Source organism: Phacochoerus africanus, chromosome 6 (assembly GCF_016906955.1).
Source record: "Phacochoerus africanus isolate WHEZ1 chromosome 6, ROS_Pafr_v1, whole genome shotgun sequence".
In the NCBI taxonomy this organism is placed as follows: domain Eukaryota; kingdom Metazoa; phylum Chordata; class Mammalia; order Artiodactyla; family Suidae; genus Phacochoerus; species Phacochoerus africanus.
The window spans coordinates 100088859-100103722 of record NC_062549.1 but is presented as its reverse complement, the minus strand read 5'-3'; the positions used below and the strand labels follow the sequence as shown (position 1 = coordinate 100103722).

At 40.7% G+C, this 14864-nt stretch overlaps 2 protein-coding genes across 3 annotated transcripts in view; one reads left to right on the top strand and one right to left on the bottom strand.

Moving 5' to 3' along the window:
* The window catches only part of LOC125129754 (Golgi pH regulator), a 55088-nt gene extending 45277 nt beyond the window's left edge, over positions 1-9811 (top strand). For both annotated transcript variants that reach the window (XM_047784833.1, XM_047784834.1), the window contains 4 exons: positions 5845-5940; positions 7682-7771; positions 8957-9022; positions 9169-9811. In XM_047784833.1, coding sequence (XP_047640789.1) covers positions 5845-5940; positions 7682-7771; positions 8957-9022; positions 9169-9375 — 459 coding nt within the window. In that variant the 3' untranslated portion in view covers positions 9376-9811. The remainder of the gene's footprint in view (positions 1-5844; positions 5941-7681; positions 7772-8956; positions 9023-9168) is intronic.
* Positions 9812-10327: 516 nt separating this feature from the next.
* The window catches only part of PDZK1 (PDZ domain containing 1), a 31043-nt gene continuing 26506 nt past the window's right edge, over positions 10328-14864 (bottom strand). Inside the window, exons 7-9 of the mRNA XM_047784832.1 lie at positions 13559-13777; positions 12644-12934; positions 10328-10811 (exon numbers count right to left, since the gene is read on the bottom strand). Coding sequence (XP_047640788.1) covers positions 10758-10811; positions 12644-12934; positions 13559-13777 — 564 coding nt within the window. The 3' untranslated portion in view covers positions 10328-10757. The remainder of the gene's footprint in view (positions 10812-12643; positions 12935-13558; positions 13778-14864) is intronic.

Sequence of the window (14864 nt, the reverse complement as noted above, 5' to 3'; positions counted from 1 at the left end):
AAGCACCAGCTTTTCATTTCATTGATCTTTTCTGTGGTTTTCTTTGTTTCTATTTCATTGATTTCTGCTCTGATCTTTAGGATTTCTTTCCTTCTACTAACTTTAGGTCCTGTCTGTTCTTCTCTCTCGAGCTGCTTTAGATATAAAGTTAGCTTGTTGATTTGAGCTTGTTCTTGTTTCCTGAGGTGGGCTTGTATTGCTATAAACTTTCCTCTTAGAACAGCCTTTGCTGCATCCCATAGGTTTTGGAGTGTCGTATCTTCGTTGTCATTTGCTGCCAGGTATTTTTTAATTTCCTCTTTGATTTCTTCAGTGATCCATTGGTTGTTTAGTAGCATGTTGTTTAGTCTCCACGTGTTTGTGTTTTTTGCAGTTTTCTTCTTGTTGATTTCCAGTCGTATGGCATTGTGGTTGGAAAAGATGCTTGATAAGATTTCACTTTTCTTAAAGTTACCGAGGTTGGATTTGTAGCCCAGGATGTGATCACTCTTAGAAAATGTTCCATGTGCACTTGAGAAGAATGTGTATTCTGTTGCTTTTGGATAGAATGTGCTATAAATATCTATTAAGTCCATCGGGTTTAGTGCGTCATTCGGGGCCTGTGTTTCCTTATTGATTTTCTGTCTGGTTAATCTGTCCATTGCTGTAAGTGAGGTGTTAAAGTCCCCCACTATTATTGTGTTATTGTCAAATTGTCCTTTTAAGGTCGTTAGCAGTTGCCTTATATATTGTGGTGAACCTGTGTTGGGTGTGTAGATATTTAAAATTGTTATATCATCTTCTTGGATTGGTCCTTTGATCATTATGTAATGTCCTTCTTTGTCCCTTAAAATATTCTTCATTTTAAAGTCTATTTTGTCTGATATGAGTATTGCCACTCCAGCTTTCTTTTCATCCCCGTTTGCGTGAAATATTTTTTTCCATCCTCGCACTTTCAATTTTTGTGGGTCTCTTGGAGACAGCATATATATGGGTCTTGTTTTCGTATCCTTTCAGCCAGTCTATGTCTTTTGATTGGGGCGTTTAGTCCATTAACATTTAAGGTAATTATTGATATGTATGTTGTTATTGCCATTTTATTCATTGCTTTGGATATGTTTTTGCTGCTCTTTTTCCTTTCCTTTTTCTCTTGTTCTTTTCTGCCTAGAGAAGTTCCTTTCGTATTTGTTGTAAGGCTAGTTTAGTGTTGCTGAATTCTCTCAGCTTTTGCTTATCTGTGAAGGTTTTGATTTCTCCTTCAAATCTGAATGAGAGCCCTGGTGGGTAGAGTAATCTTGGTTGGAGGTTTTTTCCTTTCATCACATGAAGTATATCATGCCACTCCCTTCTGGCCTGCAGAGTTTCTGTTGAAAAATCTGCTGATAGCCTTATCAGGGTTCCCTTGTATGTGATTTGTTTCTTTTCCCTAGCTGCATTCAAGATTTTCTCTTTGGGGAGTTCCCATTGTGGCGCAGTGGTTAACGAATCCGACTAGGAACCATGAGGTTGTGGGTTCGGTCCCTGCCCTTGCTCAGTGGGTTAACGATCCAGCATTGCCGTGAGCTGTGGTGTAGGTTGCAGACGCAGCTCGGATCCCGCGTTGCTGTGGCTCTGGTGTAGGCCGGTGGCTACAGCTCCGATTCAACCCCTAGCCTGGGAACCTCCATATGCTGCGGGTGCGGCCCAAGAAATAGCAACAACAACAACAACAACGACAAAAAAGAAATGGCAAAAAGACAAAAAAAAAAAAGATTTTCTCTTTGTCTTTAATGTTGGTCAGTTTGATTAATATGTGTCTCAGGGTGTTCCTCCTTGGGTTTATTTTATATGGTACTCGTTGTGCTTCCTGGATTTGAGTGAGTGATTCCTTCCCCATGATAGGGAAGTTTTCAGCTAGTATCTCTTGGAATATTTTTTTCTGTCTCCTTCTCTCTCTCTCTCTTCTCCTTCTGGCACCCCTATTGTGCGGATGTTGGTGTGTTTAACGTTGTCCCAGAGTTCTCTGAGACTCTCTTCATTTGTTTTCAGTTTTTTTTCTCTTTTCTGTTCTGCATCCGTAATTTCCATTAATCTGTCCTCCACCTTGCTTATTCGTTCTTCTGCCTCCTGTATTCTGCTGTTGGCTGCTTCTAGTGAATTTTTTATTTCAGGTATTGTATTTTGCATCTCTTCTTGTTGAAGTTTTATACCTCGTATCTCTTTGCTCAGTGTTTCCTGGAAGTTATCCGTCTTTGCCTCCAGATATTTATTTCCAATGTCTTGCATCATCTTCAGCACCAATAGTCTAAAGTCTTTTTCCTGGAGGTTAAGAATCTCCTCCTCACTAAGCTGTTTTTCTGGGGTTTTTCCTTTCTCCCTGATCTGAGTTATAGTTCTCTGTCTTTTCATTTTTATAGGTTTTTGGTGTGGTGACCTTCTTACAGATAATAGAGTTGTGGCCTCTCTTACTTCTGATATCTGCCCCCCTGTGGCTGAAGTCAGTATTGGGGCTTGGTATAGGCTTCCTCATGGGAGGGGCTGATGCCTGCCCACTGGTAGGTGGAGCTGATTCCTATCCCTCTGGTAGGTGGGGCTTAGTCTCTGGATGGGATTAGAGGCAGCTGTATGCCTGAGGGGTCTTTAGGTAGCCAGTTTACTGAGGGGCGGGACTGTGACCCCACCTCAGTAAACAGGCTTGTTGTTGTTTGCCCTGGGGCTTCTCAGCAGCTGGCTGTTGGGGGGGCCAGGTTTTCCCAAAATGGCCACCTCCAGAGAAAGGCACTGCTGCTGAATATTCCCCAGAGCTTTGCTTTCAATGTCCTTCCCTCACAACAAGCCATGTTCACCCCTGTTTTCCCAGGATGTCCTCCAAGAACTGCAGTCAGGTTTGACTCAGATTCCCATGGAGGCTTTGCTTTGCGCTGGGACCTAGTGCACATGAAAGTCTGTGTGCACCTTTTAAAAATGGGGTCTCCGTTTCTCCCAGTCCCGTGGAGCTCCTGCGCACAAGCCCCACTGGCCTTCAATGCCAGATGCTCCAGGGGCTCTTTCTCCCTGTGCCAGATCCCCACACGTGAGAGTTTGATGTGTGGCTCAGAATTCTCACTCCTGTAGGTGAGTCTCTGTGAACCAGTTAGTTTCCAGTCTGTGGGGCTTCCCACCCAGGAAGTATGGGGTTGTTCATATCGCAAAATCGCCCCTCCTGCCTCTTGATGTGGCCTCCTCTTTTTCTTCTGGAGTAGGATATCTTTTTTAAGGTTTCTGGTCCATTCGGTTGATGATTGCTCAGTCTTTAGTTGTGAATTTTGTTGTTTTTAGGAGAGAAGTTGAGCTCCAGTCCTTCTATTCCGCCATCTTAATCCCGTCTCCAAGGTGCTTTTATGCTGTGCGAGGATTAAATAAATTCCGGTAGAGTGTGGTTCGGTGCTTGGAACATAGTAGGCACTCAAATGCTTCGGCAGTGTTGCAGGTTTCTCATTTTCTAGTACATTCCCTTAGTATCTTATCCAAGACTGTGCTAAGCCCCAGAACCTCCAGGCTAAAACGTAGCTCCCGCCTTCAGCTGGACACTGCCTGCTGGTGGGGATGCTGGCGACAGCATTGAATGACTGCTTAAATAGTGTCACACTGATTGTAGCAGAAGGGATTAATGCCTATTAACCTAGATTTTTCCTAAAAATATTTCTACTGTCCCCAAATCCTGAGTTTTTACTGAAACCCAGCGAGTTAGCATCTTCAGCTGCCTAGCAACTTTCTGAACTTGCAAATGAGCCTCAATACTTTCTAATTTACTTTTTTATTCTTTGAGTTGTGGATTATTTAGAAGTATGTTATAAAATACTTGGGGATCTTCTGAATATCTTACTCTAATTGCTTTCTAATTTAATTCCATATGATCTGAAAACATACTTTGTGTGATTTGAATTTTTTTTTTTTTTTTGCCACATCCTCAGCATATGAAAGTTCCTGGGCCAGGGACTGAATCTGAGCCACAGCTGTTACCTACTCCACAGCTGCAGCAATGCCTGATCCTTAACCCACTATGCCAGGCTGGGGATTGAACCCATGCCACTTCAGAGACAATATTGGATCCCTAACCTGTTTAACCACGGCAAGAACTCCTAGTTTGAATCTTTTTAAGTTAATTGAGTCTTGTTTTCTGGCCCAGAACATGGTCAACCATGCTTAATGTTCCATGTGCCCTTGAGTAGAATGTGTATTCTGCACTTGTTGGGCAGAATGGTCTGTAGGTGTCAATTGGGTCAAGTTGGTTGATAGTACTGTTAAAGTTTTCTTTATTTTTTTTTTTGTCTTTTTGTAGGGCTGCACCCACAGTATATGGAAGTTCCCAGGCTAGGAGTCAAACCAGAGCTATAACCACCATCCTACCCTACAGCCACAGCAATACCGGATCCTTAACCTGCTGAGCAAGGCCAGGGATCAGACCTGTGTCCTCATGGATACTAGTCAGGTTCTTAACCCACTGAGCTTAATTACTGAGAGTGGGGTGTTGAAATATCCACCTATTGCTATGGATTTGTCTACTTCTTTTTTAATTCTCTCAATTTTTGCTTCACATATGTACATGCAGGATCAGTATGTACCCCCCTGTTGAAATGCTTCTTTTATTATTATGAAATGACTCTTTTAATCTCTGGCAGTATTTTTTGCTATGAAATCTACTTCCTCTGATATTAATGTAGACATCCCAGCTTTCTTTTGTCTAGTATTAGCATAATGTATCTTTTTCCATACTTTTACGTTTAACCCATCTGTATCAAATATATATATTTATATATTTAGGTTTTTGTTCTGTTTTTATGGTCTTTTTGTCTTTTTAGGGCTGCACCTGTGGCACATGGAGGTTCCCAGGCTAGGGGTCTAATCGAAGCTGTAGCCGCCGACCTACACCATAGCCACAGCAACTTGGGATCTGAGCCGCGTCTGCGACCTACACCACAGCTCACGGCAACACCAGATCCTTAACCCACTGATCAAGGCCAGGGATCAAACTGTGTCCTCGTGGCTGCTAGTTTGGTTCACTAACCACTGAGCCATGACAGGAACTCCATATATATTTATATATTTAGTATTATTATATTTAAAGTAGGTTTCTTGGAAGCAACTTGCGTTTTTTATCTAATCTGGACAGCCTCTGCCATTTTATTGGCATACATGGACCAGGAGTCAGCCATCTGTAGCCCATAGGCCAAATCCTGCCACCACCTGCTTTTATTTAAAAAGTCTTATTGGAACACAGCTAAGCCCACTTATCTACATATTGTCACATACCTACTGTCACATGACAGTAGCAGAGTTTGCCAACCCCTGGTTTAGACCATTTCTGTTTAATGTAATTATTGATAGAATTGAATTTAAAACAGTTATGTTGCTATTGATTTTGTTTGTCTCATGTGTTCTTTTTTCCCCTTTTTGCTTTTTTTCTGGCTTCTTTTGGATTATTTGGATGTTTTTCATAATTCCACTTGATGTTCTTAGTTGGCTTGTCTTTTTGTTGTTTTAGTGATTGTTCTTAGAGCTTTCAGAAAATAATCACACGAATGACCCTAGACTTTCTTGATTCTTTTACCCTGACTTTGTCTACCAGAATGTTGCTTTTCTGGCTCCTAATAAATTAAGCTGCATATGTCATAGCTGTATTCCCCTTTACAATTTACAGAAAAGAAAGACAGGATAGACAGGGGCTTTGGTTTGCCTATATGTGAAAAGCAAAAATAAATTTCTTATATATGATTTGGATTGGGAGTGGAACTGCATTTTTAGGAATATCCACCTGTAAGATACGTTTGGTCATTGTATTGAATCTTTCTTTTTTTTTGAAATAGTGATTAAAATACTCCAATGTGAAGGTCTGTATCTCTACAGGCAACCATTAATATCGTTTTTGACCGAGTTGGGAAAACTGATCCAGTCACAAGAGGCATTGAGATCACTGTGAATTATCTGGGGATCCAATTTGATGTAAGAGTTGTATCAAAATCCTAGTTTGTTATGTTTCTTTCTATTTTATTTGCTATAAATTACCGTTCTTTAAATTCCAACTCCTTACCTTAGATACTTGTTTCTGCTTTTGTTCTTCTCACTCTGCTGTATATTTTGGCATATTCATGTGGCAGATTTATAAAGGGCATAAAACCCTAAGTAATGACTGGCAGTTATTATTGATATGGATACTGATTATTTCTATAATCCCTCCTCTACTTCTCTGTAGCGGCTACTACTCACCAGCTTTTCCCCACCAAATATTCGAATTCTTCTCTCTGTGATACTTGATGACATCTTCAAACACATAGCTCACTTTTGATTCTTCAGGTAGAAGAGTAACTACTAATTAGTGTTTCATTTTAGAACTGAAATGATTCCTGCTATAAAAAATTATCTGTATCGATTCCTGTGAACTTTGAGCTAAAAATGGTAACTGTCACCTGTGTACAAAGTCTTTTTTTAAATCATCATTCTACCTGTTTTATGATACCTCTGTTATTAAACACACTTTTGTCCCATTTTTTTGGCCACACCCACAGCATGTGGAATTTCCCAGGCCAGGGATTGAACCATGTGCCAAAGCTGTAACCAGAGCCATAACAGTGACAACACCAGATCCTTAACCCACTGAGCCACAAGGGAACTCCCCAATTTAAGTTTAATGTTTTTGTTTGTAGAATAGTGTCTTTTCTAGGTATATGGCCAATGATTCTAGCTGATTGGCACTTCGATAATAAGACCACTGTCATGTTTTTAGTTCTTATAAGGCATTTAGCTATGCTATGATCCTGGCCACAGACTTCATGCTACCCTCAGCCATTCACCTCAGCTGGACATCCCCTGGTAGCTGGATAAAATGAAAATACACCAGAGCAAATTGAGCTCCAGTCCTTGAGAAACAGCTCAAAGCACACACTTTCTGATGACAGATCAGTCGTGTATCCTTTTTCATGTGAAGGAGCATGATGTCTCTCCTTAAAGTAGTATATAAACTATACGGTATAGTATGTTCTACTATTGTTACATATGTTTTCCTCTTTTAAATTTTTTACTGGGGTGAATTTTTAGAAATGCCCCTCCTTATCAGTGCTTTCCAAGGCTAGTTGCTATGTATGGATATGTATTCCATCTATTGCTCATCTGCATACTCCATGTTTCATCATTCTGAATAACATCTCTTAGATGTTACCAATACAGCTCCCCCTAAGATGCTTTTCAGCCCTGAATCAAGCACAGGGTATCACAGCTGCCTCTCACTCTGAAGTAATCCAGGAGGATACAGGGTATCCTCTTGTGATTCAAATGAAATTCAGCTATTTCCTAGATTGTAGCTGAGAATGTCTATGGATTTTATAAAAAGAAAGTTTCCTTAAAGTTTTGGGTGTTTAGAGGACTGTCATTCACAAATATTAAACATTATCAGGCTGCTATTTAGTTTCCTTTTAATTCATGATTTTCACTTGAACCTATGTCATTAGCTCTGTGTCTTCTGATTTATTAGTGTTAAGTCTGCTAATCAAGATATCCTTTGCAGTCTGGCTATAGGTCTTTTCATTGCCACTTACCTTCCTCCCTCCCTAAAATTTTTTTTAAATCACATAGGGCTTAATGAAGTTCCTACTCACCGTCACATAAGCAATCGGAATGCATCTTCTTCGTGTTCACATCTCTCTCAACAGAGATTTAACAAATGTTTTTCTTATTAATATAATGACAGGTGAAGTTCTGGTCCCAACACATTTCCTTCATTCTAGTTGGAATAATCATCGTCACATCAATCAGAGGATTGCTGATCACTCTTACCAAGGTATGTTGTATCACAGAACTTAAAAGTACTTATTACATGTGGCACTACAAGATCATTTTACCTAATAAACATTTCTGCCTTCTGAGATCTTAGCAGACACAGATATTTAAAAGACATAAAACTGAATAAAAGGAAAAATTTAAACTAATACACAAATTGATGATGTATTTACATCATACACCAATTAGATAAGTACATTTGCCAAAAGTCATAGAGTGAGATCACAGTTTGCTTCGCTCACTGATTATGTCACCAGCAACTAAAACAGAACTTGGTACATAGTAGGTACTGAGCAGATATCTATAATAAATAAATGAGATAGGAGTTCCCGTCGTGGCGCATTGGTTAACGAATCCGACTGGGAACCATGAGGTTGCGGGTTCGGTCCCTGTCCTTGCTCAGTGGGTTAACGATCCGGCGTTGCCGTGAGCTGTGGTGTAGATTGCAGACGCAGCTCAGATCCTGCGTTGCTGTGGCTCTGGCGTAGGCTGGTGGCTACAGCTCCGATTTGACCCCTAGCCTGGGAACCTCCATATGCCGCGGGAGCGGCCCAAGAAATAGCTAAAAATAAATAAATAAATAAATAAATAAATAAATAAATAAGATAGAATTTGAGATTAGAAGAATAATTGTTGAGTCGCTTCTAAGGAGAATATGGAAGTAGGAGCAGCAGAATGTTTTCTGGTCAACATAGGAAGGCTTCGTGGAGCTGGAAAGTAAATCCTCTCTGGTAGAAGAGGTAAGGATTTTAAGATCCAAGTGGTGTTCGAATGAAAGGAGAAAAGAGGCTGGGAGGGGAGAGGGGATCTCTAAGCATCTAGCACAATTTTAGAAAGAGCTCAGGAGCCTAATAACAATTACAAAGGCTTAGAGTGGCCCAGGGTAATTTGTTTTAATGTGTTATAATGGTGATAAAGTCTTATGTATCACATAGTTTCTAAAAAGTTTGATAGCAGTTGGATTCCTTTCATGTTATAATACTTAAAACCACCAACTACCCGTATGGGAAAACTATACGCGGATCGTTTTGGGGCAATCTATTTAAATGTCTTATTTATAGCGTTAATCATCTGAATGGTTCTATGCAGGATTGTGGCATAGAAGAGACACTGTTAAATGTTAACCGTACTATGTAATGTTTTTGACACAGGAATCTGTATAAATCCACCTCTCCTCCCTTTCTAGTTCTTTTATGCCATCTCCAGCAGTAAGTCCTCCAATGTCATTGTCCTGCTATTAGCACAGATAATGGTGAGTTTAATGAACTAGCTTTATGTTTACAGCTGTAAAATACCAGAAATGTGTTTTATCCTTTTAAATAGTTCCTTATTTAACAATTTCCTTTGACTTGTGTGTCGCTGCATTCAAAGTGACTTCTGGATTAATTGGACTTACAGGGCATGTATTTCGTCTCCTCGGTGCTACTGATCCGAATGAGCATGCCCTTGGAGTACCGCACCATAGTCACCGAAGTCCTTGGAGAGCTGCAGTTCAACTTCTATCACCGTTGGTTTGATGTGATCTTCCTGGTCAGTGCTCTTTCCAGCATACTTTTCCTCTATTTGGCTCACAAACAGGCACCAGAGAAGCATATGGCACCTTGAACTCATGCCTATTACAGACTGCTGCAGGCCACTGATGCCAGAATTTGGATATAAGAGGGGAAAAATGGAGGGGGGACCAGGACTTAATATTTTTTAAACAATATGCTGTGGTAGCATATCTTACCTCCAGTTTACGCCTTCCTCCTCAGATGATACTGTGATCATGAGTAGCATCAGCTGGAAATGAGAAAGAGGAGTAACTTGAGCTAGTCCTCAGCCAACCTGTTTGGGTCGGAGGCTGGTGCAGCATGCTGGGTGGTAGGAGTGGAAAAGAGCGGAGAAACTAAAGGGAAAAAATACACTGGAACTCTAGGGTAAGAGACATGTCAGGTAGCTGGGCCAGAAACATAGGGTTTCTGTTTAAGTCAAGGATCACATGGAGAAGGTTATGACTTTCCCTTGAGATTGATTATCATTAAAATCAGAGGTTGTAATACTTTGGCCTTAGTTTCATTTTATCAAAGATAGCTTGGTATTATGCTTGTATAAGGTGAGTTGGTATCCTGCCCCTCCTCCCCAACCCTGGCCCCATGAAAATAACCAAAAGATTATCTGTTCTGGGGAAGAAATGGTGTACAACTGAAATGTTCTGCCAAGAGAGACTTTTCAGACTATGTCATTTTTCTTGATTTCCTCTCAACTTCATATTATTTGTGAATTACTCTAAATTTAAGTCAGTGATGATATCTCATTTTTTCTTTTTATCTGCCCCTCGTACTGTGGGGTAAAACAATGAGTAACTGTTAACTGGAATAAGTCACTCTCTGAGGACACGGGTTTGATCCCTGGCCCCTCTCAGTGGGTTAAAGGATCTGATGTTGCCATAAGCTGTGGCGTACACAAGCAGCTGCAGCTCCGATTCAACCCCTATCCTGGGAATTAATGTGGGTGTGGCCCTAAAAAGACAAAAAAAAAAAAAATCAACAGGGAAAATTCAAGCATCCTCAAAAGACATTTTTAATGCCATTTATTTTAGCAACAACATTCTTTTACAAAAGCATAATTTTAAAAGGCTTATCTGTTCAGAAACTTTAATTAGCAGCCCTCACATATACAGATTTATGAATTGTCTTTGATGCTCTAAGAACCTATAGAAGAGATAACATCATACAGAGAAATGTAGTTAAGTTGAAGCTTGAAAGAGATTATGTGAAAAGCATCTGGCTCCTGCCTTCACTTTTCCTAAGCTGACCATAAATAAGCTATGTGCAGTAGCCACCCCTAAGATGGATGACAGCAGAAGACAATCACATATGATGAACTGGTTTCCAGAGGAGTCTTTTCTAACAGAGAAAGTAAACTGGTGGCAGCTCATTCCTTGGGAAAGGATTCCTATTAAATACCCAGAAATGGTTATCAGCCAAAGCCATTACTTGTTCTCATCACATCTCTGTATCTTCAGAATTGGAAGAAGAATGAGAGGCTGTACTGTTGGCCTGTGAAAAAGAAAACAGAGGGTCTGTAAGTGGTAAGAGTGTGAACATCAGGAAATGGATGATCTGTTCCAGGGTTGCATGGCTTAAGTCAGGGAGTAGAGTCACTCACTAGAAGCCAGATGACCCGAATTCTACATTTGGCTTTGTTTGACACTAACACATTTCTTAATGTGTGTGTGACTATACACACACTCACATAACACGTACGCCTTTTCTACCAAACTAGCATAGTACTATAATTAACTTCCTATAGAGATATTATAGAATTTTTTAAAGATAACTAGAATACATTTTTTGTGAAACAACCCAGAATACAAGTTCAGTGGCTATCATGTGTGCTATGATCTGCATATTTGTATCTCCCCAAAATGCATAAATTGAAATCCTGTTCCGCAAAGTGATATTATGAAGAGGTTGGGCCTTTGGGAGGTGAAGACATAGCTCTCATGACTGAGATTACTGCCCTTATAAAAGAGTCCTCCCAGACCCCTTAGCCCCTGCTACCAGGTGAAGGCATAGCCAGAAGTCAAGAGCCTGCAAGCGAGAAGACCTTCACCAGACACTGAATCTATCAGTGCCATGATCTTGGACTTCCCAGTCTCCAGAACTGTGAGAAATAAATGCTTGTTGTTTATAAGCCATCTAGTCTATGATATTTTGTTTAGCAGCCCAAACAGACTAAGCATGTGTTCATTAAAAATGAGTATTTGGGGAGTTCCCGTTGTGGCTCAGTGGTTAACGAAACCGATTAGGAACCATGAGGTTCCTAATGCGATCCAGCATTGCTGTGAGCTGTGGTGTAGGTTGCTGACATGGCTCGGATCTCACGTTGCTGTGGCTCTGGCGTAGGCCTGTGGCTACAGCTCTGATTATACCCCCTAGCCTGGGAACCTCCATATGCCGCAGGAGCAGCCCTAGAAAAGGCAGAGAAACAAAAAAAAAAATGAGTATTTGGGATTTCCCTGGTAGCGTGGCAGGTTAAGGATCCTGTGTTGTCACTGGTGGGGCAAGGGTCGTTACTATGGTGTGGGTTTGATCCCTGGCCCTACAACTTCTGCATGCGGCAGGCATGGCCAAAAAAATAGTTTTTAATGAGTATTTTTTTTAATATATTACCAATCAGTAGAATTAATGTAATGGAAAGTGTATAAAGCTTTTATTAGAGTTTTGGCTTTGCTATACATTCCCTTTATGAACTTGGATAGGTCAGTTCACTTTTGGATAGGTCAGTTCTCAAGTTCATCTGTGAAAGGTTGAGACTTACCAAGGAATTTATCTAATCTAAGTACATATAGAATAATGCTTACTCTTCCCTAGTAATAGACTTGAGTAATAAGAACAATACTGTCTCTAACCACCACCATTCATTTCACTCTTACCATGAACTAGGCACTGTTCAAAGCACTTTAAGAATCTTATTTAACATAATCCTGATAACAATCCTACAAATTATCCTTATTTTAAAGGTGGGGAAAATGAGGCACAGAGAATAAATCCATTTGCCCAAGGGTGATAAATGGCAGATCCAGAATTTGTACGTAAAGAGTCTGATTCAGGTTCTTCTGGTGGTTCCTGTTACAATTTTGATAAGCTTCTGTTATTTCTCGATTTATGAACTTTAGGCAATTACTGTCAATTCCATGCAGTGAAAAATAAGTGTGTTGTCTTTACCTTCTCTCCCCCACAATAACTGGATGTGCTAGTTCTTGTTACACTGTAATTTTCTAGTATTTTAGGAAATCTGAGATAAACATAGATGTGTAATGCACTTATTAAGGACTTTACTATACTCTGGTTAGTCAGATCATTAAAAGAAATGTGTCATCACTCACTCGTTCTTTTGCCGTGTGCGAGTCATGCTCCGATTCCTCCAGCGTTCCTTCTTTAGAATCAGGGGCGTCATCTAGTGGATCAGCCATAGAGGAAACAATAGGGATTTTCTTAGCCTGGAAATAATCATAGGCCTTCTTTCCACAGACTAGGAGCGTGACATTCTTGCCACTGCTCTGGATTCTGTCCACCACCTTCTCATAGGGCTCATCCAGCACATTCACTCCGTTCACTTCAATGATGACGTCCTCATCCTCCAGCCCAGCCAGGTCAGCTGGGCCGCCCTTCTGTACCTGTGAGCAGAAGTCCTGAGTTATCACCTCCAAACACGGACAACAGAAGATTAGACTAGCTATTCTGCAGAGGAGAGGTGATGTTATTTCACCTTGACATACAGAAGCTGAGAATGGTGCTCTAGTGCTTTTCTGCTTGTAAAAGCTACAACTTCCCCACTCAAATGAGTAGTGTCACAGTGGTTGACTATCACATTGTATGTCTTCTGGGGTTGAAGGCATTAGGTTTCATAGGTCCCCCTTCTTCATTCCCAACTTGAGAGCTTTCGCAGCAATCATCTCACTGTCAGTCCCTGCAGGGCAGGGGCATTATGCCAAATGCACAGAAGCAAACAAGTATCACTCCCAGTCAGAGTTGTTAGTGACTGTCAACTGCAGTCATGCCAACTTACTCTGTTTAAAGTAATTAAAGAGACAATTATGTGGAACAGATGTCTAAGAAACAAAAGATGTGAGCTTGGGACATGCTAGCAACTATCTTAAATGGTACGGGACCGTTAGAGCACATATTTGAACCCAAGGAGACCCTCAGTGTACTTTTTACTGAGGCATCAGTGAATGAGAGGAACTGAGGCCCTCCTAACTGGCTGTGTTCATTGGGCTGCCAGAACCAGATCACCATACCTCTTTGACGAACGAGCCTGGCTGACCCCGAATCGCATTTAAGTGAAAGCCATAGCCATCTTCACCTTTAACCAGCCTGCAGAGTTTAGGTTTATGATCTCCCACTTCCTCTGTAGTGTCTGGACTGGAGACCTCCAGAGGAACAGGAGCAGGGGCCTCCGTGACAGAACCATTGGGCAGTTCTTGACTTTGATAGTAGAGAAAAGGAGAAATACGAGCCTTTTGAAAACAAAGGGGGAAAAAACATTAGAAATTGCACTTTAAGTGTGCTGGTTTAATTTACAAGGCGTCATACATGTTCCACTCTTCCAGATACATCTGGTTGTGAGCTATATAATTACGACCCCAAACAGAAGAGATAGAAAGCAAAATTGAGCTTGTTAAGGAGTAATGAGCATAAACATGTAAACAAATGTATGTATACATAAAATAAAAGCAGTACAGAATGTTGTACAAGAATCCAAAAATAAGTCTACCAGAATTGCTGGGTTTTGTTTCCATGATATTAAGCGAGTCACTGAACAAACTACAGGCGTTCTCCTTGCTGGGAAATTATCAACATTGACTTGCCCAGTATTCTGGGCAGAGTAGGTTCACCTGGCCCTTCCCCTTCAATAAGGTGGTCTTCAGAGCTTAAACACATTAGAGAAAGTAAAACATGAGACAGTATTTTTATCACTATCTGAAGCACAGTAATTAATTGGGGGGAGGGGTAGAGGGTGGTGGCAATCACACAGTTGGTCACATATGGTAACAAGTTAATTCCAATGCTTTGCTACTTGATTCTCTCACCTCCCCCTCCAATCTTGAATACTGTTTATTATTGTAACCATCACCTGACATTTCTGTTATACTAGACTCCTCACTATCTTTAAATACTTCTAATCCATCTCAACTCTAGACAATCCATGTGAAGAAGGCAGTGATTGTCTTAAATGCAAAAAGAGGTAGAAAACAGGAAGCATGTGACTGGGTTTTTTGTTGTCATATATATATTCATATATATATATGAATATGAGAGGGAATAAAGAGTTTAGCTGGCTGTTGGTTTTAGTTGTGAGGATTAAAAGAGTATATTTGGGTACCATAAGGTCTAGGATCAGCAGTTAAATTGCTGCGCACAGCTGTCCAGGACATTTGTTGGCAGTGAGTAGAAAATCAAGCAATTGAAGATGAGTACAACATCCTCTGCCCTTGAGCTTACTGTTCAGCAGCCTGGCTGCAATTGGATTTGGGGTCCTGGGGTCCTACATCTGCCTTTCTAAACAAGCGTAGCACCAGCACAGAACCTCCTAGTTACCCAATT